This window comes from Protobothrops mucrosquamatus, unplaced genomic scaffold (assembly GCF_001527695.2).
Source record: "Protobothrops mucrosquamatus isolate PMUCROS unplaced genomic scaffold, P.Mucros_1.0 scaffold18, whole genome shotgun sequence".
Taxonomy (NCBI): domain Eukaryota; kingdom Metazoa; phylum Chordata; class Lepidosauria; order Squamata; family Viperidae; genus Protobothrops; species Protobothrops mucrosquamatus.
In genome coordinates this window covers 438,882-466,186 of record NW_015386403.1, presented here as the reverse complement: position 1 = coordinate 466,186, position 27,305 = coordinate 438,882, and the positions used below count along the sequence as shown (strand labels likewise).

Genomic DNA, 27,305 nt, shown 5'->3' with positions numbered 1-27,305 from the left:
ATAGTTAAATGCATTTCTTTCTCTTTCTGAAAATATCTATTTGTATTAATCCTCTTAAATAATGATATTATTGAATATATAAAAACCCATTCTACATACATGTTTACTTATAAATAAAAATACTGAGTTAAACAAATGCAATAATAGTATTTTAAAGAAATATTTTTAACCAATCTTATCATGGTGTCCTACTCCAGTTAACACAAAGTACAAAAGACATTTATAATAGTATTTTCAGCATACTAAAGGGAGTTAGATACATTCCTGTGTTGAATGTAAGCATTTAGTTATTTTTAGTTTCCCTGCATTTAACAGATCAGCTACAAAGACCTATATTTTGCCTTCTATTTTAAGAAAAAACATTATTAATTTGAATGTATTTAAAACTGTAGAGAGATATATTAAACATCTAGACTTGAATAAAAGGCTACAAGTAGAGATGAGTCGATAAGAGAGAATAGCAGTTGGAAGGGACCTTGGAGGTCTTCTAGTCCAACCCCTGCTCAAACAGGAAGCTCTATACCATTTCAGACAAATGGTTGTCCAATCTCTTTAAAACTTCCAGTGATGGAACATCTACAACTTCTGGAGGAAAGCTGTTCCACTGATTAATTGTTCTAAGTGTCAGGAAATTTCTCCTTAATTCTAGTTTCCATCTGTTTCTTCTTGTCCTGCCTTCAGATGCTTTGGAGAATAGCTTGACTCCCTCTTCTTTGTGGCAGCCCCTGAGATATTGGAACACTGCTATCTTGTCATCCCTAGTCCTTCTCTTCATTAAACTAGACATACGGAATTCCAGCAACCATTTTAGAATAAGATATCCCAAATATAAAATCACTTTATAGTCTTTTTAAAAGGTAAAGTTTAAAATAAAACAATAGAAGAATGTTTGTCAGATTATTAATTATCACAGTAGATGTGTACTGTATTTAAATGAATACTTTACTTTCAGAGAAGACAGTGTTATTGCACATCAACAAATGAAGGAAATTGATTTTTTTTAGTTGAGATTTTCAAAATTATAATTAACCACACATACATATAGCATTATATGATAAATGTATTGAATTTATTTTTCTTTCAGGGTCTTCATTTTGGTGCCTATTGGATGTTGTCCCAATTAAGAATGAGAAAGGTGATGTTGTTCTGTTTCTGTCTTCTTTCAAAGACATAACAGATACAAAAATAAAGATTTCTCTGGAAGAGAAAAAAGATGGTAGGTATGATTTTTAGAATAAAAACAAAAATTTTCAGTGGATAATATATGATGTGTGTGTGTGTTGTTGATGTTGTATGGTTGTGTGCTCATATGGCTATATGTAAAAGGACTATGAATTCATATCATTTGAAACGTCACAAGGATCTTTCATTTAGATTCTGGTTGAATGAAAACATTACTATCGAGATAGAGAATACACACTTTCCTGTTTTACCAAAAGTAAATTAAACTGAATCAATGCTAAAAAAAGTAATATATAGTATTGAGGAATACTAGAAGAAGTAGTCTTGCTACCTTTATTCTCTTTGTATAAATGTTGAATAGGCAAGTCAAAGAAACAGCATTGCTCACAGTCCATTATTAAAGAATTATGGGATCAGATGGAGGAGGAAACTGGGTGACTGTATTTCTAATACACTAAACTCTACACTAAGGTGCCTTCCAACTGTGTAACAATATGACCTATTTCTTAATCTGTTTAAATTAGTAATTTGAGTAATTCAGCTATGATCATGAATGTGACCAAAACAAGACAATTGGCACTGAGAAATGTGCTTCTGATATTACTTTCATGAAATTTTCTATTTGTTTGCCTCATGTACTTTATCACTGTTGGGACAGGAAAGAGATACTGTCAGCGGCATAGTATTGTCCTATTCCCAATTACAGCTTTCTGTCTAAAACTCAGAGAGGATGATAAATCAAGCTAATACAGTACTTCTTATTGCATACTTAATAGAATAGAAGTAGATGCTCTTGTTCAGCTATTAATTTTATGAATTTCATTTATGAATTTTATGAATTTCATTTCTCATCCAAGAAGCTTCTACAGTTCTGACTGAATGGTGGAAATGAAAGGATTTTGACAAACACGGGTTTGTCAAAAACAGATCATGCCAGACAAATCTTATTGCATTCTTTGACCAAGTGACAAAATTAGTGGAACAGAGGAATGCTGTGGATATAATTTACTTGGACTTCAGTAAGGCATTTCACAAAGTAGACCACAACATACTACTTGAGAAGATAGAAAAATGTGGATTAGACAGCATCACCACCAGATGGATCTGTAGCTGGCTGACTGGCCGTATTCAGCATGTGGTCCTCAATGGAACCACATCTACATGGAGGGAAGTGTGTAGTGGGGTGCCCCAGGGCTCTGTTCTGGGCCCAGAGCTTTTCAACATCTTCATCAATGATCTGGACGAGGGGATAGATGGCAAACTCATCAAATTTGCAGACGACACCAAGCTGGCAGGAATAGCCAACACTCCAGAAAACAGGCTTAGGATACAGGAGGATCTGGACAGACTTGAACACTGGGCGCTATCTAATAAAATGAAATTCAGTGGTGAAAAAAGTATCCAAGATGTAAATCCGTTCTTTTTGGTTTACATGTCCATATCATATCCCCCATGGAACGAGTTATCATCATTGACACTCTCCCTAGAGCCTCAGGATCACCTGTTAGTAAATTTATACTCGGTCGTCACACGACGTCGACGGTTTTTTCGGTTGTGTCACGATCCGACGTTTAACAGAGGGATAGAATCAAGATCATGGGAAGTATTAATACCACTTTACAATGCCTTGGTAAGGCCACACTTGGAATACTGCATCCAGTTTTGGTCACCACGATGTAAAAAAGATGTTGAGACTCTAGAAAGAGTACAGAGAAGAGCAACAAAGATGATTAGGGGACTAGAGACTAAAACATATAAGGAACAGTTGCTGGAATTGGGTATGTCTAGTTTAACGAAGAGAAGGACAAGGGGGGACATGATAGCAGTGTTCCAATATCTCAGGGGCTGCCACAAAGAAGAGGAAGTCAAGCTATTTTCCAAAGCACCTGAAGGCAGGACAAGAAGCAACGGGTGGAAACTAACCAAAGAGAGAAGCAACCTAGAACTAAGGAGAAACTTCCTGATAGTTAGAACAATTAACCAGTGGAACAACCTGCCTCCAGAAACGGTGAACGCACCAACACTGGAAGTTTTTAAGAAGAAACTGGACAGCCATTTGTCCGAAATGGTATAGGGTTTCCTGCCTGAGCAGGGGGTTGGACTAGATGACCTCCAAGGTCCCTTCCAACTTTATTATTATTATTATTATTATTATTATTATTATTATTATTATTATTATCATTATCATTATCATTATCATTATCATTATCATTATCATCATCATCATCATCATCATCATCATCATCATTATCATTATTGTTATTATTATATGAAGATGGCCTTAATGTAGATGGCCTCTTTGACCCCTCTTTCAAATCAGCTACCACACCTATTTGCACTGTTCGGGCAATCCTGGTGGCAACCTCCAAGTGGCCTCAACAACTCTCAGAAAGAGTACTAACAATCAGATGACTGCAAGGCATTAATCCTTCCATTCTCCACCATTCAGTCAGAACTGAAGAAGCTTCTTGGATGAGAAAAAAAGAGTCTTTAAGCAAAACAAAGGAAGTCCAGTTGCCTATGGTCACAAAAAGACTTTACATCAGTTACTTATTAATGAAAACTTCTTTCTTGTGGGCTGACTAGCAGATTGCTCTCTTCCCAGATAACTGAAGAATGTGCAGGAGTTTCTGTTAGTCAAAACCATCTCTTGAATTTGTGTCTGGCTATTAACAGACATTACACACTATCTGATGGATACTAATAATAGCTAACTCTCTTGTGGTTAATTAATTAAATTAATTCCATCTATATAGTACTAAAACTCTCATTATCATGATCTTTAACAAGGTAAAATGGTATAACAATTTTTTAACCAAGGTACCTCATGTGGCCTAAATTATAAAATCTATCCAAAATCCTGAACCCATGACTTCTGAGGGAATGAAATTTGGGAAATTCATGATGCTGGCTGCTGCTATGCTGCTGCTGTGGTCAATGATCTTTATTTTCAACATTCAATGACAGTTTTCCAGTCAGTCTCTCAAACCCTTGTTCATGTCCCTACCCAGCAACCATCACTTACTACCCTCCTGGGAAGGGAAGAGTTCTGTTCCCATTGCTTTTTAGCCCACCTTTGGTAATTTCATCAGTCTTCTGGAATCCCCAGACCTGATGATACAACTGGGTCTTGAGGGACTTCCAGAAAGTTAAAAGAGAAGGGGCCAGCCTCACTTGGGGGGAAAGACTGTTGCAAGATCAGGCTTCTGAAAATAGCCATTTTTATCTTTCTTTCCTCAGAAAGCTCTTTAAAAGGGGGTGGGGGACGTTACAAACTTTTACTTTAGTAAAACTGTAGCAAAAAGTAGTCTAATTACTGAAAATCGTGAAGTTACTAATTATATTTTTAATTCAGGATGGGAGCTTTAAAAATGTCTCAAATCTAAACAGCACATAATATTATGTTCTGGGTAAAGTTCCTCTCTGACGGCAAAATTAAATATAAACCAAACTTGATGGAAAATCTCTTCAACAATTTCTTTGCAAAGGAAGCTCCATGGCTGAGCAGTGCAGTTTTGCAAACATGTTATTCTATTTGCTATCCTGTGCTCAATTTTCAATGGCATTTTCTTTTAAAAGAGAGACTATAGTAATGATATGGCATGTTAATGGTGTTACATTGTTGGGAATACCATACCAATCTTATAATCATTCCCACAGAAATTAAAATATGGCTAAAGAAAAAGCATTTTCTTCATCATTTAGGGTGATAAATAAAACTTCGTATTTAACAAAATTATAAATTGAAAAGAATATTGGGGGGAGGGGGAGAGCCATTCTGGGTGTCAGGTTGTAAATCTATCACCTGGTAAAAGAGAGACAGACATGGCATGTATTTGCATCTTCCTGCAACCTGGCTCTTATCAGTTTAAAAATAAAACATTTAAAATAGGTGTAAAAAATAAAAACAGAAGTCAATTTTCAGCACACTTTTTAAATGTATGGTTGCCAACATTGCTTTTGCTTCATCTCTGGATGAACCCCTCAGGGTGGTCAGACCAGAGTCAAACTTGTGATTTTTGGTGTGCATTAACCTTGAGGCATACATTTATTTAACTCATTTCACCCCTTATACTTTGAATTTTCTTTACATTAGATTACTAACTCCATCTGCTTTCGAAGTCTGATCCTTGATAAGGAATAGAAAAACTGGTCTCAAAAGCTATATTTACTTTAAAATTATTTTTGTTTGTGCCCATGATGGCATTTTGCAGTAAAAGATTTATTGGATTATTAATAATAAAGTTATTGAGGAGACATGTCTAGCCATTGATGCTGCACCACTCTGCAGCATGCTTTGATGGGGATGCATTATTTCTTTTTATAGTCTTATGTAAGATTTCTCCCTGCAACAATTTCATTTCCATAAACTCAGCCACATTGCTTCAACGCTTTGAGATGCAGCAAGCACTATTTTACAATGTGAGATTTTTTTAGAAAAGCTATGAACAAATAACAAGCTTTGCTCCTGAATTATGTATAAGCACATTGGTCTATCATCTTCCAGGGACTAAAGTTTCACTGCAGGAGATAAATGGTTTCCCAAATAAGAAAGGTCAGGTAATAAACAGAGAACTAGATTCTGATGCTAAACTAACTTTATATCAAGGGATATATTTCAGCAGCATGACATAGAAAGGAGAATCTTCGACTGCCTAGTGGAAGAAATGAAATTAAGGACTTTGTCTCAGAACTGGTGAAATTCATGATATATGACTAAATTTCTTTTTCTGGTTTTGGCACCCGATTAGCAATAACTGCTTTAATGATAGGATTACCTTTAGAACTTACATTGTTTGTTTCCCACCATCCTTAAAATAAATGTTGTGCCAATGAAAACAGTTTCTAGATTTAGAAATCATAACTATTTCCTTATATGTTTCCTTAAGTATACATTGACACAGGCTCTTCTTGGAGTTTGAAGCTTCATCTTCGCCGGTACTTAGTTCTTTGAGAGGGTGGCATAGAAATTTTATAAATGTTTTTTTCAAAAAATAACTCATTGATGGAAATTAATTTTCAGTTTCAATTTATATGGCTTCCTATCTCAAACATAAGGAAGTTAAAAATATCACATGAAGAAAATAAATAATAAATATAGCAACTGAGATAAAATGATATGGGATAATGAGATAAAAACCACATACCACATACCCAATTGTTCTTTTGTGTTTTGTTGCTACACAAATGTTCTCACAGTTGCTTCCTTGATCTTGAGTGAATGAGGTGGGAGGAGAAAGGAAAAATGTCAAATTGTGTTTTTGCTTTTGTTTTTCTTTTGAAACATAGATCTTCCCCACCCCCAAAATAAAATATCCTATGTAGAAAAAGTGGCAAAGCTGCCTCTATGAGTACTGGTGATGATGAGTAGAAGGTAATTACCATGCTACTTTACCATCAGGCACTAAATTCCAGAAAGAAGATAATGTGTGAATTCCTGCTAGCATGAATCTGCCTCTGTCCTCTGTCTTTACAGCATTTACTCTGAAGAAGGCACTCTGTTTCCCTAGTAATAGAGGTAGACCTTGCTTATTGACTACCTTATGTAGTAAATGTTCAAAGTTTACAATGGTCCTGAAAAATAACTAAATTGTGCATTTATGACCTTCACATTGTCTCTCAATCACATGTTCGCCATTACAGCCAATTACTACACATTCTCCTGCGTCCAACCTATTTTCTTTCTTTTTTTCCCCTCTCAGAGAGCAGAGAGATAGAAGATGAAGAGGTTATACAAGAATAAGAATGGGAAATACATTCAATATACATTGAATGTGGTTGCACTAGCTGTTTGCCTAATGCATTTGGGGGTGGGAGCTGAGAAGGAATCATTTGCATTAGCGTATTCCTTTCAATTTGTATTGTCCATTGTGTGCTTTCTTATTCTCTTTTAATCCCTTCCTCTTCAATGAATGTAAATATAATAATTAACTTCCTTTTTGCTAATTATATAGTGCTGGGGTAAGCAATTCAAAGTTTGATGAAGTGGAAAGAAAGTTGAAGTCAAATCAATAGTACAGATGCTCTTGTGTGGTTTTCCACTTAGCAATTGTGGTTGCTAAATGTAGACTATCTGTAAAGAAGTCCTCTGGTTTCATGAAGCAGCTTACATGTGGAAAATAGAACTAAATCCAAAATTCATATCGTAATCAGCTCTGAGATTAAATTAATTGTCATAATTAAATCCCAGATAATTCTGGACACTAGGAATCAGAGCCCTGGACCAGAACTGAAAAGTAAGTTTAAAATTTGCACAATCTGAACATTGCTCAATTTGCATTGGTAATGGAAGCACAATTATGTATGACTTATACTTTTACAGACACAGATTGTAGAGTATTATAAAAGACTTGGAATTGCTTCCCAAAAGAAAGGTGCCTATACTTTTCTTTGCTGGCTTTTTAGAAGAAATAGTAGACCTACTTCCTTATTCAGTCTTTTTTTCCCCTCCCTTGAGACAGCAGTATTGGCCTAATTTTTAGCAGTACTAGAATTTCTTTCTCATATATCTGTCCTCAATATTCTCTTCTAATTGCGAGCCATCGCAAACATATAAACAGTTAATAACAGTTATAAGAGTATCTGGACACTCTGTAATATAAACTAGGAATATGAAGTATAAAATATAAAGTATGAAATATGAACTATGGATTTATGCTGTTTAAAATTCAAACTTATTCTTAAAAGGCATTTGATTCAACACAGAAGAAAAACTCAGATTTTTCTATAAGTTTTTAATCTAAGTTCCTAGACTATATGGTATTAATTCCATGATGGGCCTTAATACCATAATATGTGGCTGTTGACAGGCATAATTGAAGCTCCAGCCAAGGTTAAAAATATCACAGCTTTAATTGCACAATCACAGCTGCCATCTTGATTCTTTTGAACCCCCTCCTGCAGGCAGCCTTGTTACTTTGTTGCTGGCAAACTACTTTGGAAGCAGGAAAATGATTATATCTTTAAAGGACATCCTTAATTTATGTTTCCAATATCATGCTATACTTACTTCAAGTTCATTTTAGCACCAAACTAATAGCCTTGGTATGATTCCCCTGTCACTGCTGTTTAAACAGTTTGAGAATGCACAAATCAGAAAAAAAGAATGTTCTAAGAGGCCATTATTTATATAGAAAAATGTTGTATAAGGATAAATAACTCTAAGGCAGATATGATTAAATAAAGAGTATTACATTAAGAATGAATGGAAGAAAAAATACAGATAAAAGAAGGAAATTTAAAAATATAATGTGATATGCAATGATGGGGAAGTAAAGAAAATCCTTCAGACTTCTACATTTGTTTTACAATGGTGAGTATCTAAGAATTTTCTTAAAGTGTTATCACATGTTAAAGTCTTTTTCAGAGCCTTTGTGCATATTGATAATTTGCAGTTAGGCAGAATTCTGGAAAAGGAAAATTCTATTCTGTAGTGGAAAATGATACACCTGTTAGTGACCATGCTCAGTGTGGCTTCTTCATGAATAATCAATATCCTCTACATGCTCAATAACCATTTGATTATTGATCCTTTAGTGCATGCTATCAAAATTGTAAATGTGTCCTCTCAACCTAAAAGATTCACTTTCTCTTCCATGAAAAGGTTTGCACTATGCAACTTGTGGAAAAATGACATGCTTCCCCAATATCTTGAATGGTTCCAAATCTTCAATAACAAGAATAGTTCCATAGGTTCCCAACATTTTACTGTGATGATAGATGATAGATAGATAGATAGATAGATAGATAGATAGATAGATAGATAGATAGATAGATAGATAGATAGATAGATAGATAGATAGATAGGAAGGAAGGAAGGAAGGAAGGAAGGAAGGAAGGAAGGAAGGAAGGAAGGAAGGAAGGAAGGAAGGAAGATGGAGAGGGAAAGAGAGAGGGAGGGAGGGAGGGAGGGAGGGAAGGACGGAGGGAGGGAGGAAGAGGGAATAGGAAAAAAACCAAGAAGAATTTCCAAAACAGAAAAGAGTTTGTTGGCAAGCAGCAAAAGCAATCAATTTTTAGTGATATCCCTGGTTGATGGGATTAATTTTGTAAAAGGTAAAAAAAAGCAGAAAAAAATGAAAGAAAAGCTATCTGAAATAATCAGGGTATGCAATTCTGGACTATTAGTTCACTTTCCAGAGGCTGCATTTAAACAAATATAATGTGTCATCTGTATTCTTCAGAAAAAGTCAAAGGAAGAGGAAGAGCAGGAACACATTTTGATTCAGCCAGCAGACGGAGTAGAGCTGTCCTTTATCACATCTCCGGACACCTACAAAGAAGAGAAAAGAACAAATTAAAAATTAATAATGTAGGTATAGATAATCAAACTATTTTCATGCTATTCTATCTGAGGTGGGGGTATTTTGTGCTGCTCAGAAGATTTAGATTAAAGGGGAAACAAATTGCTTATAATTGCCCCTTCCTATTTTGAAGATATGTACTAAAGTATAAATATAGAAAATAAAACCTTGTCCAATACAATGTTTCTTTTGTAAGTGAATTAAACCGTACAATGCAATGGACAGAGACTAAGATCCTTATATTTGATAATGATGTCCATATAGTTTAGCATAAATGTCTAAGGCTCAACCCAAACATTATGCTAAGTCATATTTACCCTTTTATAAAACTTCATAGAAAATGTTGGCAAAAAGAACTTTAATTCTTTCCTTTCCCTGAGCCATGATTCAGATTTCCTGCTACACAAACACTTCTTAGAAACAAAACCCTAGTGAAAGCTTCCTCCCCCAACCCAAGCTAATAATAGTTGGAAGTGCTATTTTCATCATGAACCCAGCAGGAAAACTGCATGAACTATTTATTTATTTAAATAAAATACCTTAGGATTAATGGCATGTTTTTCTTCAATCTATTCCAATTTATTATAGAACTTTGATCTCACTGTGCTAGTGAATAAACTTAACATGTTCATAGCATGACTGAAAGCATAAAAAGTACCAAGTATTTATTGTATCACCTGGAAGCTAAAAACAGCGATTGTATGATGGATTCTCATCACTGCAATCAGAATGTATTATTATTATATTATTTTTAAAGGGACAGGAAAACCTTTATTAACTAGTTGTTGACCAATTTTCTAAATTTTACCAGTTTGTTACCTAAAGTCTCTCTATTAGAAAATATTGGGATTAACTTGACAGAGAACATCAACAAAAATATGTTTAGGCAAAAGGGGCAAAAATATCTCTCTATTAGAAAATATTGGAATTAACTTGATAGAGAACATCAACAAAAATAAAGTTTAGGCAAAAATATAAGTTTAGTTAAAAGTTCACAGAATCATAGTATTTGGAAAATAGTTGTAAATTTAGGAAATCTTCTAGTCCAGTCCCTTATTCTGTGCAAATATATACTAATATGGGTAGCCAACAAGTTTCTGCTTAAATGCTTAAAGTGAAGAAGAGTCTACCACCTCCCAAGGCAGTCTGCTCCACATTGAACAGCTCCCACTATTAATATATATTTTTATGATATTCAGCTGAAATCTTCCTGATTATTTAAGTCCACAATTTCTTGTTTGATTTTCAGAACCACAGTGAATAAGTCTAGCCCAACTTTTGCATGACATTCCTTCAGATCCTTGAAGACAGCTATCATGGTTCTGCAATATTCTTTTCTTCAGGCTAAATATACCTAACAGTTCCATTATAAGTTCCTCATAAAAAAAAATTCTTTTTTTTTCCATGTCAGTTATCAGCTTGGTTGGAATCCTCTGGAAACTTTCTAGTCTGTTAGTGTTCCTTCTAAAATGCCATGCCCAAACCAATGCAGTATTCCAATCAATGTAAATAGAAGGGAACAATGACTTTGATGAGCAAACATCATAATGCCTCATTAGCCCAAATCTCTGCCTCAGTGAGATGGGAGGTGGAAATGTCTTGGCCTCTTGCACTGTTCTTCGTATATTCATATGTCTTTGATCACATCATTCTGTAAAGTTTGTCAGGCATATTTTCATTTATTAATAAGACATTTGAGCTTTTTTGGCAATGTGGCTGCTGTAAGTTTTATAGTTTTTCTGCATGTTGTTTGTAGGTAATACAAGTTACTAAATTCTGGTTTGACAAAGATTTATGAATATTTGAATGAACGAAAGCAATAGGATTAAAATATTATTTTCAGCACAGTTACACTTATACAATGCTCTTCCAAGGATAAAATAAGAGGTATTTATAGCTGTTTATTACTTGCAGTCTTGCCTCAACTGATAGGTCAAATCACTTGTAAATAAAACCTAGACACAGACAATTTCCCTGTAGAAGTAAAATAGATGTGTAGGTAAATAGAATACAGAAACTGATTTGCATGTATTTACTGTAATAGTCTCAGCTCTAAAATGTCCATGACCCTCATCTCTAAGTTACTATAGCTGACAATTACAGCTAAAATACACTCTTTGTTTAAGCTTAGCTCAGCATGAGCTATTTAGCCCTGAGACCTTTTAGAAGGGAACTCCTATATTTGGGAAATTGGGTGCATGTTTAACTGTATCTTCTGGTAAATAAATTACTTTGCTGTTGCATTCCCACTTCTTAATGGCTATTTTCAGTTACCTCCATGAATAATGCCTGAAAACAACTTCTACAGTCTATAGAATTATCTATAGAATTCTCTATAGAGTACTCTATGTAATTCTTATTTATTTTCAGTTAAATTATTTTACTTTCCAGGGAATAGATTCTCTATACATTTTAGTAGCTGATAGTTAGTTCTTTGGTTATAATTGGAGACAAAAGTCTTCAGAACTATTTTCAATTCTACTGAAATAAAAGCAAACATTGTTTATTTGAATATTTTCTTCACATAATAGCAAGCTGAGATTTTTTTATTTGCCAATTTTAGTATTTACCAATACTAGGTGAAAACTGGCAGAGCTCAAGATATTAATTATTGTCTTAATATAAAGATTTAAAAATGAGACTAGACTACAACCTGGTTTAATCCACATGGAGTGATTATTTATTACTTGTAAGGAAAACTTTGATTAATACTGCTGGATAAGTAATAGAAGATCCCACTGAGTTAAGATGCATAAGATGATAGTTGTTAGGCCTGATTTTATCCTAATAGGAACTATTTCTCCCCACCCTCAAGAATTGTGTATAATATATTAGGAGTGAGTTTTCAATAATGTTTTACTGATTTCTGAATTGTAATTTAATTATGTAATATGAATATATTAAGTAATACAAATCAGACATTAATTAAAATAATCATATGAGAAATAAAACATAAGTATTTAAATTTTGCAGTGGAATTTAATGAGATTTAAAAGTGTTATCCTAATGAAATTATATTTAAACCTAATACATACTCTATCAGAGTTCTAAAATGCTACTTCTAAAAACAAAGACACATTTAGTCATTCTAAAAGAAGATTGAATGATATCAATGAATTCTGGTTTCAAGAGCTCCATTGTATACATCTGGGTATAACACGAAATGACTGTTTGGTTTAAAAAGACTGTTTGTAATAGATTTTTTACGATGGATGTATCCAGACTTGAAATACCAATATATCATTCTATTTAGGACTTTCATTGTAACAATTGTTCTTTTGAATTTCTCTGTCATTGTATGATAATAATTGCTTTTTTTTTGTATTTTCTTTGATACCTTGTGAATACAAATTTTGGTACAATATATTAATACATCACGTAGATTATAATTCTAGGAGGCCATCAGACAATGAATGAATGCTAGAGAGTGTCCTTCTTTGCAAGCAGAATTAGCAAAATTACAAGGTTGATACAAAAGTGTTCCAAAGTTGGGGGAAGCGAAGATTGGGGGGGAGAGAGGAGGACAGGGTTAGCATATGGCTTCTTTGAAAGATGGTGACTCTTGCCCAGAGGAAATTATGAGTAAAGAAGAAATCAAAACTGGAAGAATGAGAAGAGGAATTTAGAGTAATAAGATGGAAGGCAAAGAGCAGAGAGGTTGTATCTATTATCTCATTAAAGATGTGTTGAGAGAGGGCTCCAAATGTAACACATACAGTAACCTGTTAGTGTTTTGCCAATTACAACATTTTAACAAGCTTCTAAGAAATGCAGATTTCAAACATGGAAACACTCTTACCCTCCCCCAACTTTGTTGAATGGAAATAGCTGTCTTCCGAATGAAATACAGGTTTCAGGAACCATGCAAATATAAACAACTTATCTTTCCTACTAAAATTTATTCCCCCCCCCCCATTTCACTATGTTTTTATTTTATAAAGTTGCAGATTTTATTGTGATATACAATTGTATTTTAACTATGAAAATTATTTCTTGTTCAATTCTAAACCCAGTGAAATGTTTAATTTTATTAAGGGGAAAGCTGCACAAATTCATCTCAGAAATTATGTTACTTGCAAAAGAAACCATGAAAGGAGGATTGAATGAATATCAGGACAAAAGCATCCAAAATGTAGACAATGGGTGCAAAAGCTTTCAAAACAACTTAAGGTTGCTAAAATGATTCTTATAAATTAGTCAGCCAAAGTACCTAAGATTGGTCTGAATTATCTTTTTCTCTCTTTCTTTTTCCAGAATGTTTTTGTAGATAAACCAGCATTTCCAGAATATAAAGTTTCAGATGCAAAAAAGTCCAAATTCATACTTTTGCATTTTAGCACTTTTAAAGCTGGCTGGGACTGGCTTATATTACTAGCAACGTTTTATGTTGCTGTAACTGTACCTTACAATGTTTGTTTTATTGGCAATGATGATCTATCTACAACTCGAAGCACAACAGTCAGTGACATTGCAGTGGAGATACTTTTTATCATAGGTAAGATATTTCAATTATTTCTGACATTACCATTGCTAGTTTTGCAAATTACTGTAGATTCTCTAACAAAATTATGTAAGGGTAAGCGTTGTAAAGTGATAAAAGTCACGTATCTGTTTTCTGTCTGCATTTAAGCATAGGTTCTCTTAAGTTTAATGGATTTTTATTGTGGGTGAAGACTATTTTCTAGTGTCCCTACCCATACCATTAGACAAAATAAAACAGCCCAGATTAGATGTGGATCTAATGTGCATTGTATATTGACAAATATTTTTCTCTACTATTTTCTATATTTCTCTCTACTCCTAAATAAACTTAATTGTTAGAAGAAAAATCTATCAAATACAATGGGATATCTGAGTTTCTGTTTTCATTTTTACCACCAGAGATGCCATTTTGGCTTCAGTAAGCATCACTCTAACTTTAATTCCCGTGATTTAGAAAATAAAGATAGCCTGCTCACTACTAATTCAGAGAACTTTATTTTTCATTTTCACACATACCTCTCCATGACTTCACATTTATTTGTATTGAGCCATATTTACTCTTAAAACATGTGATTGGTGAAATCCTTTTGGAACCTTGTATTTGTCTTTTGTGTGACCCAGCTTAAATAACGTCATGCTTTTCCTGTAGTCTAGAGCAAAGTTATCAAAAGGGACTCTTGAGATGAGCAAAAGTGAACTAACCCAGGCAAGCAAAAAGAGAACCTTCAGAAGTACAATTTAATGCAAGTATGGGGTGAGAGAAAGAGTAAGAGAAGCAGAGTCCCTATAGGGCACTGCTTGGTGGCCACAAGAATAGCATTTGATGCTTGCAGTACTCATGAGAGTTGTACATGCTATTGCTATTCTAAAAGAGATGTAATAGATGTTATGCAATTGACTATTTAACAACATTTAGGTGAATGTTAGCTAAGTTATACGTGGCCTACAGATGCTGTAAAAAGAGTACAGAGTGTTGACAGCTGTGCAGCTTCAGTTTACAAATGGACAATCACATTTTAAAGATTTTCAGTTTGAGAAGTTCCTAAAATAGGATAGAGCAAAAGGTTTTTAACATGTTAACATTTTTAAAAAAAAAATTCAAGAAATGTTTAGCAGAATGACAGAGTTGGAAGATACCTTGAAGGTCTCTAGTCCAATACCCTTCTCAAGCAATACCCTATACCATGTCAGACAAAACTCATCAAATTGTTTATTTTTCTTTTGGTTTCTTTTAATATCAAGAAGCATGTAAAGTAGCTATTCTCACCTGCATCTAGAACGAGAGCAATCCAGAATCCTTCCATCTTATCTTCCTGCATAGGGGGATCAATTAGGGTTTCATTTATCTCACATGTAGAGTTTGGCCATTTTCCTATCAATGACTCAAAAAATCTCCAGCCATCTCTGAAGTAATATAATGCCTGTTGGAACTGCTGTTGCTTTAGCTCAGGAGTGGTTGGATAGCTCTAGAAGACAAAGTCAGTCTTCTAGTTGGGGAGCAGTTCTCATACATATAAATATGTTCCGACACAAAGACCGAATGAGTTTGTTGCTGGTCAAAGCTATTAGTAAATTCAATCTGAAGAAATTAAACAGGTTCCTTCTTGGAGATGGAAACTTTTCAGGATCGGGATAGTTTTCTCATCAGGATCATGTATTGGGCAAATATAGGGGACTTTCACAAGTCAGTTATCTGATTAATGAGTTATCAGTAGAGGCTTGCATGAAATTGTAATAAAGAAAGGTTTTGTTATCTATTTGGACAAAGAGTGTTGCAGAACTTTACAGAAAATGGAACCTTTTGCAAGGATTTCATTGCTGCAGGATTGTAACAAATCACTGCAGCAATGAGTGAATTGAGCTAAATTGTTAACCACAACTTTCATAATCTCTGGCTCAGCATGGGAATTGTAGTCTAACACATCTGCAGAACACTAGGTTGAAGAAGAGTATGATAGCAGGCAGTGGTGTGGTCAGGTAATTTTAGGGCCTGGATATACCTGTTTTTCAAATTCATTTTAAGTGGTCTGAAGACATAGAATTTTGAGTTTTAAATTCACCTAAATCAGTCCATTATCATGACTAAAGGAATATAATAAAGTCTATTCTGTAGTGGCCTCTTAAGAAATACAGTATATTAGGGAAGAAGCTACAAGATATATTCTTGTAGGAGGTATATCATATTGTTTAAAGCAAACATAATATAATTAGCCTGTTTTGTTTTAAGTAAACAAACAAATGAAAAGAGAGGATATGACTGACAATCTAATGAGCTCCAATGTGCTTGTGCTGAGATGGTAATGTTGGCCCTGTTTGTTATTGCTCCTGCCAACTATCACAGGAGAAAAACTATTTTTTCAAGGGTAGCTGCTCAGTGCCAGGATTTGTTCTTCTAATTTTCAACAGCAGCAACAGCAGCAACTACAACCTCAAAGACTCTTGGAAAGATAATTGTTGAACTTGGGGGTTAGAGGGGAGGACTAACTGCAAGAATAGGCAGCCAGCCAGCCTGTACAGCATAGCCGGGATCTCATCAACCAGGTACAAGAGATCAGTCTTTGTTTGATGTGGTGTTGATGAATAGGTCTGTGGCCAACGCACACTGCAAGGTGCTTTTTATACAGGAGCACAAAAATTATTAGTGATAAAGCACATTAAAAAGGCTTCGGTATTTATTCTGCATCAGTGAAATTGTCAGAAGGATCCAATTGTTACATTAGGCATGGATGGTTCAGGTTCACCTCCAAGATTACTAAATAGTAGGAATTGTTTACTGTACTGTGAATTATGTTGGTATGCATCACTGAGAACCCCTTGCATATGTTTTCTGGAAGAAACTGTGAATAAAATGTGGCCCTGCTCAATTTGTGTTTATGCAAATACAAAGACAGGAAGACACTACAACACCATAACCAAAGGAGATTTTGTCAGTATAGATCAAGGAGGGTGTGTACTTCTAAATTCATAATAGTGTATGCAAATCATGAAAAGCTTACAGATTATGTTATGGAAATATTTAGTGGCTACTGTTCAATTTGCTGGTCTTGGGAAACATGATTGAAAATGATTATGTGTTTTAATTTTTTTTTTAAAGATTATTTATTTATTTTGCTTATAGGATGTTTAAATAAATATTGGTAGTGCTCGGCCCAGGAGTCAAATGAAATGAATTAATATAACTTCATATAAATAAAATACAAATCTGATTATTAAAGCAAGTTTTAATATAGTCCTGATTTTATTTTGAAGTAGTCTGGAAAATGTAGAAAACTGAAGAAAATCTTGGGAAAATATATTAAAATCTCACCATGTCTCAGTGCCTAAAAGAATGCCCCTCCACTCCATCCAAACATTACAAATGGCAATGAGACCAATTAAATGTATGTGTCAGTTTGTAGGTATTCAGAAGCTTAATTAATCATTTATAAATATGAATTTGTAGAATGATGACTATTAATCTATAGTTTAAAAAATGTACAGGAGAAAGCTTTTGCTGAAAAAAAAATTAACCATTTTTTTTTATTACTGATGGGATATAAGTGGTGGCGATAAAGAACAATAAGCCCAAGAGAAATATTCTAAATCTTTGAGTGCTTTGCATCAGAAGCCTCTTCAATGGCAATACTCTGCTGACATAATAGATGGTCACAAAAAGGAACTTCAATCTTATGTATATTTATAAGCAAATCAGGCAGTAGGACTGAGAAAAAGCAATTATAAAACCTGACATGCTTGTCAAAAACCATATTAGCATCAGATGCTGTGTGTGCACATTCAAGGATGATATTTGCACACCTCTGGGCACAGAAGCTGAATCTGCCCATCTCTCTTCTGCTTAGCTACCTATGCAATCACTTTAGCCAGATCTAGTGAAGGTATAGTAATTTTCTGCAAAGTGATTTGAGTACTGTCAAATTTCCTTCTTTTCTTCCTTCCTTCCTTCCTTCCTTCCTCCCTCCCTCCCTCCGACATTAACCCTAATTTAGAGTGCTGCTGTCTCACCCTCAATTCCAAACTGATCAAAAATAAAGCAAATCAGTTAAAAACATTAATATGAAAATAATTACCATTATTTTATCAAAGCATGTCTGTGGCCAATCAAATTGAAACCATACAGAAGTTGGAAATGTCAGTGCCCCTAATTATGCTTAATTGCAAATGTGATTACCTGGGCCTGTCAATTCATTACTTAAATTGTGATTTACGAGGAAAGGAGTATTTGTTTATTTATGAGAGTTGTAGTATATTCCACTCAGTCAATGAATCTCAACAATAATAAAATGTAATCATGAAATAACCATTTAAAAAAAATGTAAAAGCGGGCATAACATTAAAACATCTTTCATATATAAAATAGCACTTTGTCAAGCAAAACCTGACTAAAAAGGTCAGTCTTAGCTGCCTTACTAATGATTAACATAAGGGGAGCCATCAGAATATTTTGTGGCATGCTGTTTCAGTGAGCGAAAAAAGCCATCAAAAATTTCCATCTCTGAATTCCCACCATCCTGACATTCTTTGTGAGAGGAATCTGAACATGAATAGATGGATAGACTCCACTTGAAAAACATGGTCCTGCAGATAACAAGGACTCAACTCCAAACTGCTTTATAGATTAAAAGCACCACTTTAAAAAATTTTTTAATATTTTTTATTTTTTAAACCAGCAAAACAAAACATAACACACATACACACACAGTGTATACTCCTCCCTTTTTTTTAACAGCAATTTCGTAACGGTAATCTTCTATTATTTACATTTCCCCCCCTTATTCTTCTTTAGATATATTTGTCCTTGTTGTCCCGTTGTTTTTTATTTGCATTTTTCTTCCTTCATACTATATTTCATACTAAGAATAATACATATTATTAGTACTATACATAATTATACACACATTTTCCACTTTTGACCTTTCCACATTTATTCTCCTCTATTATTTCTAGTCTCCAACCAGTCATACCACTTGTTCCATATTAGATAGTACTCTGTGTCTTCCTTTTCTTTTATCTCTTTTGTTAATTTGTCCATCTCAGCACAGTCCAGGATTTTTCTTATCACTTCTTCCTCTGATGATATATTCTCATTTTTCCAGAACTGTGCGTATGCTATTCTTGCTGCCGTTGTTATATGTAGAATTAAGTACCATATTTCTTTACTATATTTTCTCTTTAAAATACCCAGCAAAAAGATCTCTAATTTCCAGTCTACGGGTTGGTCTATTATTTCTTCGATCCATCTTCTTATTTTAGTCCAGTATTTTTTTACAACTGGGCATGTCCACCATAAATGATAATATGTTCCATGTACTTTTTTACATTTCCACCATGTTGGTGAATTGTTCTGGAACATCTTGGCAAGCTTTGCTGGTGGAAGATGCCATCTGTAAAACATCTTCAACTGGTTTTCCTTGAATGCCGCTGACATAGTCAATTTTATGTTTATTTCCCATATTTTTCCCATTTCTCCAATTCTATATTATATCCGAATTTTTTTGCCCATCTAATCATTGTGTCTTTGACAACCTCATCTTCCATTTTATATCTCAATAGGTATTTATATAAATTGCTAATTAATTTTATTTCTGTTCCATGTATAATTTTATCCAATTCTTGCGGCTCTTTTTGTATTTCATATAATTTTTTTGTCCTCTGTATATTTAGATTGAATTTGTGTAAATGTCCACCAGTCAATCTCTCTGCCTGTATCTTGTTCCAATTCTTGTTTTGTTTTCAGATTTCCCTGTTCATTTACTAATTCCTTGTATCTAATTATCTTATTTATATCCAGTAGGTTTGGGTGTTTCAGAGCTTCTGTTGGGGATAACCACATTGGAATTCTTATATAATGTTTTTGTTTTATTTTTTTCCAAGTCTGTAGCAATGCATTCCTAACTATGTGTCTTTGAAAGTATCTGTGTATTTTATATTTTTCGTCCCATAGGAATGCATGCCATCCTGCTTGCAAGTCATGTCCTTCTATTGTTAAAACTCTAGTATTTTTCAAATCCATCCAATCTTTTAGCCAAGTTAGGCTCGATGCTTGGTAGTATATTTCCCACTCTGGTAACGCCAATCCCCCTTTATCTTTCATATCTTGCAAGAGTTTTAATTTAATCCTGGGTTTTTTCCTTTGCCATATAAATTTAGTGACCAATTTATTTAATTTTTGAAAGAATGTTTTTCCTAATTTTATTGGAATAACTTGGAACAGAAATAATATTTTTGGCAATATATTCATTTTGACTGTAGCGGTCCTCCCTAAAAATGAAATTTGCAGATTTCCCCAATTTTCTAAATCTTTTTTTATCTGGTGTAATATTTTATCATAATTGTCCTCCTTAATCGAAGAACATTTCGCTGTAAGCCAGATCCCTAAATACCACCACTTTAAATTTAGCTGGAAATACATCAACAGCCAATCAAGGACTAGTGAAATAGTTTTCACCCACCAAGAAATAGATGCTGTGAGGTGATAAGAGCATAAATTGGAATATTGTATTCCATACTTGGTGCACCAGCCAAAGCTAGTGAAACAAAGTGCCTTGGTCTTGTCATCTGCCTGTAGTTCAAAGCTATAAGTCTCCCCAAATACCCATTGTGTAATTTTGTTCCTTCAGGGGGAGGGCACCTCCAGTCCAAAATAACATGAAACCAGAATAATTAGCCACTTTATCTTGCTAGGATTCAGCATGAGCTTGTTTTATCCCAGGTCCTCACAGCCTCCAAATACCAAGCAAGAATCTCCCTCTCTATCACCTGGCAAAGTCTAAGGTAAAGATATTTAGCTGGATATCAACTATCACCTTTAATTGTTTTATTAGCTTTTCATATAGATAGAAAGGAAAGATTCAAGATCACCACTACTAATCACAGTTATATGATTGGTTATATGATTGTTGGAATTCCCTAGAGATATGGTGTGAAAATTTTGTAAATAAACACCTAATGATATCCCCTAAACCATTTAGGTCTTTAATAACAATGAAAACTAACAAACTGAAGTGGGTAAGCAACTGAAAGTGAGGTTCTATAAGAACAGATATGACAAGATTCCATTCTAGATAAACCAGTCAGAATGTGAACTGCTGCATTTTAATGAAGAGATGTTATTAATGTGTGTTTCCAAGGACAGACACATGCGAACCAAAACTCATTTATACTTTGATAATTCACTTTGTGATGTCCTATCCAAATAATGAATGCATTGAATAAATGCTGATAATTGGGGAAAACAATAAAAAATTTGAATTTTCTTCATAGCATTTTTCCTGCAAAGTGCAGGCTTTACCTTTTTTTTTTTTAATCAAGTAAATGTAGATCCATTGTTGTGACAGGAATTGACCCACTGGCCTGATATTGTAGGCTGAGAATATGTGACTGGCCCAAAGTCATCCAGCTGGCTTTTATGCCTAAATGAGACGAAAACTCATAGTTTTCTATTTTCTAAACCAGTGCCTTAACCATTAGACCAAACCTGGCTTTCACTCAGAAAAATGTAAAGATTGATTAATGGACAAATTGAAAATGATAAACTGGACTCTGATGCTCTACCTGAAAATTTGAAAATGACAGAAACCTATGTTTTTGACAGAGAGTACCTGGCTTGAATTAAAACAAGAAATAATATTAAAGCAAAAAAAAAAAGAACATGCAGTGTTTGGATTTAGGAGAAATAATACCAGCAAGTTCAATTTCTAGCAAAATCCCTTTGATCTTTGGAATTTGACATCTGTCAGATTTATATGTTTAGCTTAAGGGCAATATACTGTATGGTTCTTATCTTGTAGGACATGAAAATATTGAGATACCTATCATGATCTAAGCTTTTATTTGATAGTTAACATGTTGTAGCATGGATTTATCAGTACTGTAGCAAAAAGCAATGTGACTATAAACCTAATTATGGAATACGTAAATCATAGAAGTTAGCAAACAGTAGATTTTGACAAACTTGAACAATGGGCCCTATCCAACAAAATGAGTTTTAATGTGGATGAAAGCAAAGTTTTACATTCAGGCAGGAAAAATCAAAGGTACAGATTAGGTGAGACCTAGCTCAAAAACAGTAACTGTGAGATACAGCTTTCCTATTCTGAATATAGCTTCACTATAATGTTAGAACATTACTTTGAAGATGGTTATTGTATATCTATTAAACTTTTGTCAATCAGCCCGCCCTCTACTCTCCAGGAAAGTTGAATATCTATCTCTCTTAGCAAAAACCAGATTTTTCAATTTATTAAAACTGAGAGCCAGTTTTGTCTACAGTACCTTAATGTTGCAGCAACTACTCTTTTCAATCCAACAGGTGTTTGAAAGTTTATAATGGCATTGTCATTATAAAGAAGCATTGGGAATTTATGCTGTGCTAAGATGGTATATGGAAATTCTACCACAGGCTCACACATTTAAATAATTGGGGGTCAGTTCCACTCAAGAAGCATGTGGAATGCTAATCAAAATCAGGTGATGCAATTAGTCTTTAGGCTGATGAATGCTATTCAACTATTTTTTTATACTGGTAGTGAACACTTAGTAGCTTTAAAACATTGGCTCAAATTCATTATGAGGCACAAACAGGAATTTATATGAAGAAGAAATTGCTAAAAACTGTGCAAACAAATTTTTTGCAGTCATTTTTAGCTGCTCCCAATGGAATTCCAAATGCCCACTTAAGATTCAACACAGGTCAGAGACTGGGAGATGATAATATACAGACTTCATTATAATTCTTTCCAATTGGATTGACCCCCTTAGTTTTAATAAATTTGTCCTGGAAATAGACAATGGAGCATAGGTTAGCTTCATATGGGCTCTTTCTATGCTACTTTTAATATCAGTAAAGCAGTAGACTATGATCAAGCCAAACAATTAATTATACAAAGAATAATAAATGTAGAATTTTAGATGTAAGTCAACAGGCTGTTCCAACATGACAGAATGCAGATAAATAGTGATACATGAGAATCAGTGTGTTATCTTCAAAACATAATATATCTGCTGCTTAGTAAGTTAGAAAAAGGTGAGATAGACAACATCACCACCAGATGGATTTATAGCTGGCTGACAAACCGTATTCAATGAGTAGTCCTCAATGGTACTACATCCACATGGAGAAACGTAAGCAGTGGGGTACCACAAGGCTCCATCTTAGGCCCAGTACTCTTCAATATCTTCATAAATGACTTAGATGAGAGAATTGGAGGGGAACTCATCAAATTTGCAGATTCCACTAAACTGGCAGGAATAGCCAACATCCCAGAAGACAAGTTCAGGATCCAAAAAGATTTTGACAAAATTGAACAATGGGCCCTATCCAACAAAATGAGTTTTAATGTGGAGGAAAGCAAAGTTTTACATTTAGGCAGGAAAAATCAAAAGTATAAGTACAGATTAGGTGAGACCTAGCTCAAAAACAGTAACTGTGAGAGGAACCTTGGAGTCTTAGCAGATGATCACTTGACTATGAGCCAGAAGTATGCAGCAGCAGCCGAAAAAGCTAATACAATCCTGGGTTGTATAAACGGATGCACAGAATCAAGATCACGCAAAGTATTAGTACCGCTTTATAAAACCCTAGTAAGGCCACACCTGGAATACTGCAAGATGTTGAGACTTTGGAAAAAGTTCAGAGAAGAGCAAGTAAAATGATCAAAGGCCTGGAGACTAAAACATATGAAGAACAGCTGCAGGACTTCGGGTTGGCTAGTCTAAAGAAAAGAAGAAACAGGGGTGACATGATAGCAGTATTCCAGTATTTGAGGCTGTCACAAAGAAGAGGGCATCAAACTATTTTCCAAAGCATCAGAGCACAGGACAAGAAACAATGGTTGGAAACTGATCAAGGAGAGAAGCAACCTGGAATTAAGGAGAAATTTTCTAACAGTGAGTTTTATGTATTGGGGTTCGCGGCATTGAAGCGACAGACAAGTTGTTAACCAAGTTCTTTCTTTTATTTATTCCACAACACTACTCAGCAAGCAAACAGGCACACAGGCCTTTTATAGTCTCCCAAATCCAACCAATCACGAACACCTCTTTTCGCGCCTTGCACATTCGCACAAGACCGGCACCAACCAGTCTGGTCCCGGGCAGCTTTTAGGTTGCCCGGGACCATTTGCAACATTCTGGGCCTGCTGAATCACCTCAGCAGGCCCAGGACACAACACCCCTCCCCCCTGGATAAAACACCATAACTATACACACAATACCCTTGTTCAAAGGACAGAAAATAGTGAATTACTCTGGCCTGCACACAGGCAGAGCAACTTTATAAAATAATGGGTTAACTTAAACAAAACGCTCTCCAAAATCATAAATGGTATATATTATGCTATACCGGGTGTTCTTCAACATCATCCTGTTACAGACTAGCAAGTTTCCTCTGCAATGACAGAAACCTCACATAGTCTCCCAGATGCTTGGGAGGTGCCTTGGCCCTTTGTGACCTTTGCAGGGTCAGGAAGGGTGCCTGGTCTGCCAGCTCACCTGCCAGGCTAGGCAGACCAGGACTTCTACTTAATGGTGCCTGGCCTACCTGCCCGTGTGATGGGCTAGATAGACCAGGACTTCTTTTTTTTTATATATATAAATTTTTTTATTATTTTGAATTAAACAACAAATACAAATGATGCATCTACAAACACCACAAAAGAAAAAAAAAATTACTCAAAATATTTCCGAATACTCCCGGCAGTCCCCGCCTTGCCTCCACCCTTATCCACTTTCCCTCTCTTTCCTCCCCCTAACCCCACAACCTCTCCTCTTTCCTCCTACCACTCTACATCCCTTTCACCTTCTAACACCACATCGAGTGCAATTTGGGGAACCTGCCGGGAATATCCTCTTATTATTACAATTCCATTATATACTTATAATTATTTACTACATCAATTTATAATTTCCCCTTAAACCCCTCCCCTCCCCAACTTCCCAGAACTAAAACAGGATTCAACACCTCATAAAGCAATCAGTTTAAAAAAAAACTTTAACTCAAATAATTAAAAAACAAAAAACAGAAATTAAACTCCATTTTAACTCAAAACTCAAAACAAAATTATCCATCTTCCCCAAATCCAAACATCTAAAAAAGTAAACTCTACCATTTCTCTTATAATCATTCAAATATCTTAATCCCAGTAAATACAGATTTTAAATTCTTTAAAATAATATAATTGCTTACATATATAACATTAATCATCTAATATCTTATTTTTCNTTAAAAAAACATTGACTTCAAAAACATTCCTTATTCCCAACCTCCTTCTTACATTTCTTCCCAATTTTTCATTCTTTTTCACATACAAAATCAGTCAAAATCAATAAACCTTCAACCTTTTACACCTTAATCCCAACAAATGCAAATTTTAAATTCATTAAAGTAATATAATTGCATACATATATGACATTAATCATCTTTAGAAAGTTCGTGCCTTCTTTGCCAGAAGCTTTGAAACGCAGCATCTGGACACGTGTCAGGCCATCCTGACAACACCCATGTCAGCACGCGTGTAAGCGTGTGATCAGTGGCAGTTTCTGCAGCCACGTCCCTAACATTGAGGGGAGATTCAGGCAGCTCCTGAATAGAAAGAATATGAACAGCAGGGGCAGGATCTGCCTCTATTTGTGTGAGAGGTAGCCTACTGAGGACATCTGTATGGCCCATTTCTTTCCCAGGTTTGTGAATAAGCGTGTAGTCATATGCTGACAGGAAAATGGACCACTTCAGCATACGTGGGGAAATGATGTGTGGGGTTTGTTTGTTAGTAGTAAACAAACCCAACAGTAAACAAACCCAACAGTGGCTTATGGTCTGTATAGACCATGAAGTGGCGGCCATATAAGAAATCATGAAATTTCTTTATACCAGCCACTATGGCCAAGGCCTCTCTGCCAATCTGAGCGTAATTGCGCTCTGCAGATGACAAGGTCCTCGAATAGTAGGCTATAGGGACCTGTGTCCTGTCAGCCTTTAGGTGACTAAGTACTGCTCCCACCCCATAAGGGGATGCATCACATGCAATGCACACAGGCAATTGCTCATTAAAATGCACCAATACGGCATTTGATGAGAGCAAGGCCTTAACCTCATTAAAGCTCTTGTCATGGACTTTAGTCCACTGCCATGGAGCTTGCTTATCTAGGAGCTGGTGTAACGGCTCAGCCACTGCAGCCTTATGGGAAAGAAATGCATGATAGAAATTGAGGAGTCCCAAGAAAGTCTGAAGCTCACTTTTAGACTTGGGACTTGGGGCCTCCTGAATGGCCTTCAGTTTGGATTCTGCAGGGTGGATGCCTTGGGCATCTATTCTAAATCAAAGAAATTCTGTGGAAGTGACTCCAATCTTGCCTTTGTCTTTTTTCAATTTGAGGCCCGCTTGGTGGAACCTCAACAATACAGCCCTTAACCTTTCTGCCAAATTTTGTGATGACTCCCCTGCAATGAGGACGTCATCAAAATAGGGGCAAACCCCAGGTATTCCCCTGAGCATGTGCTCCATGACGCTCTGGAATATACCAGGAGCAACATTCACCCCAAATTGTAATCGCTTTACCTTAAAAGCGTCCAGATGGGTCACTATTGTTTGGGCCTCCGCAGTTGCTTCGTCAACAGGTAACTATTGATAGGCCTGTGCTAAATCAAGCTTTTCAAACAGGTTTCCCCCTTTAAGGGAGGCCAGAATATGACTTACTACCAGTACAGGATATGCATGTTGTTGCAAAGCTGTATTTAGGGTGCATTTGTAGTTTGCGCAAATTCGGACTTCCCCATTAGCTTTTAAAGGCATTACAATGGGGGTTTCCCATGGACTTGAGTCCACTGGAGCCAAGATGCCCTGCTGGAGCAGCTTGTCCAGCTCTGCATCAATCTTGCCCTTTAAGGCGAATGGCACCCTCCTGGGCTTGATTCTAACAGGTGTAATGGCTGGGTTTAATCACAAGGAAATGGGAGGCCCCTTGTAGGCCCCAAGCTCTGAGCTAAACACATCTGCAAACTCGTTGCAGACTTCTGCAAAGCCTGTAGTTTGCAGACTATTTATGCCAGTTACTTGGATTCCTAAGGCCTCGAACCACGCAAGTCCAATTAGACTCGTACGCTCACCCCCAACAACCATCACATTATAATAGACTCTGGAAAGCCTCATGCTGCACTTTGAGCGTAGCTTCTCCAAGTACTTTGACCCTTGAATTTTGAAAATTCGTGAGGATTAAATTTGATGGCCTGAGTTTGACTCTAAGGCCACTACTGCTGCAAATCTTTTTAAAGGTAGTGTGTGAAATGATCGATAGAGCAGACCCAGTGTCCAGCTCCATTGACAAGGGAACCCCTTGTAGCTT

The 27,305-nt window shown here is 35.4% G+C and overlaps 1 protein-coding gene across 1 annotated transcript in view; it reads left to right on the top strand.

Annotated features, from left to right (window-relative positions):
• KCNH8 (potassium voltage-gated channel subfamily H member 8) overlaps window positions 1-27,305 on the top strand; it is a 189,003-nt gene that overhangs the window by 92,595 nt on the left and 69,103 nt on the right. Inside the window, exons 3-5 of the mRNA XM_015810734.1 lie at window positions 1,085-1,216; window positions 9,366-9,493; window positions 13,740-13,980. Of these exons, the coding sequence (XP_015666220.1) occupies window positions 1,085-1,216; window positions 9,366-9,493; window positions 13,740-13,980 (501 nt within the window). The remainder of the gene's footprint in view (window positions 1-1,084; window positions 1,217-9,365; window positions 9,494-13,739; window positions 13,981-27,305) is intronic.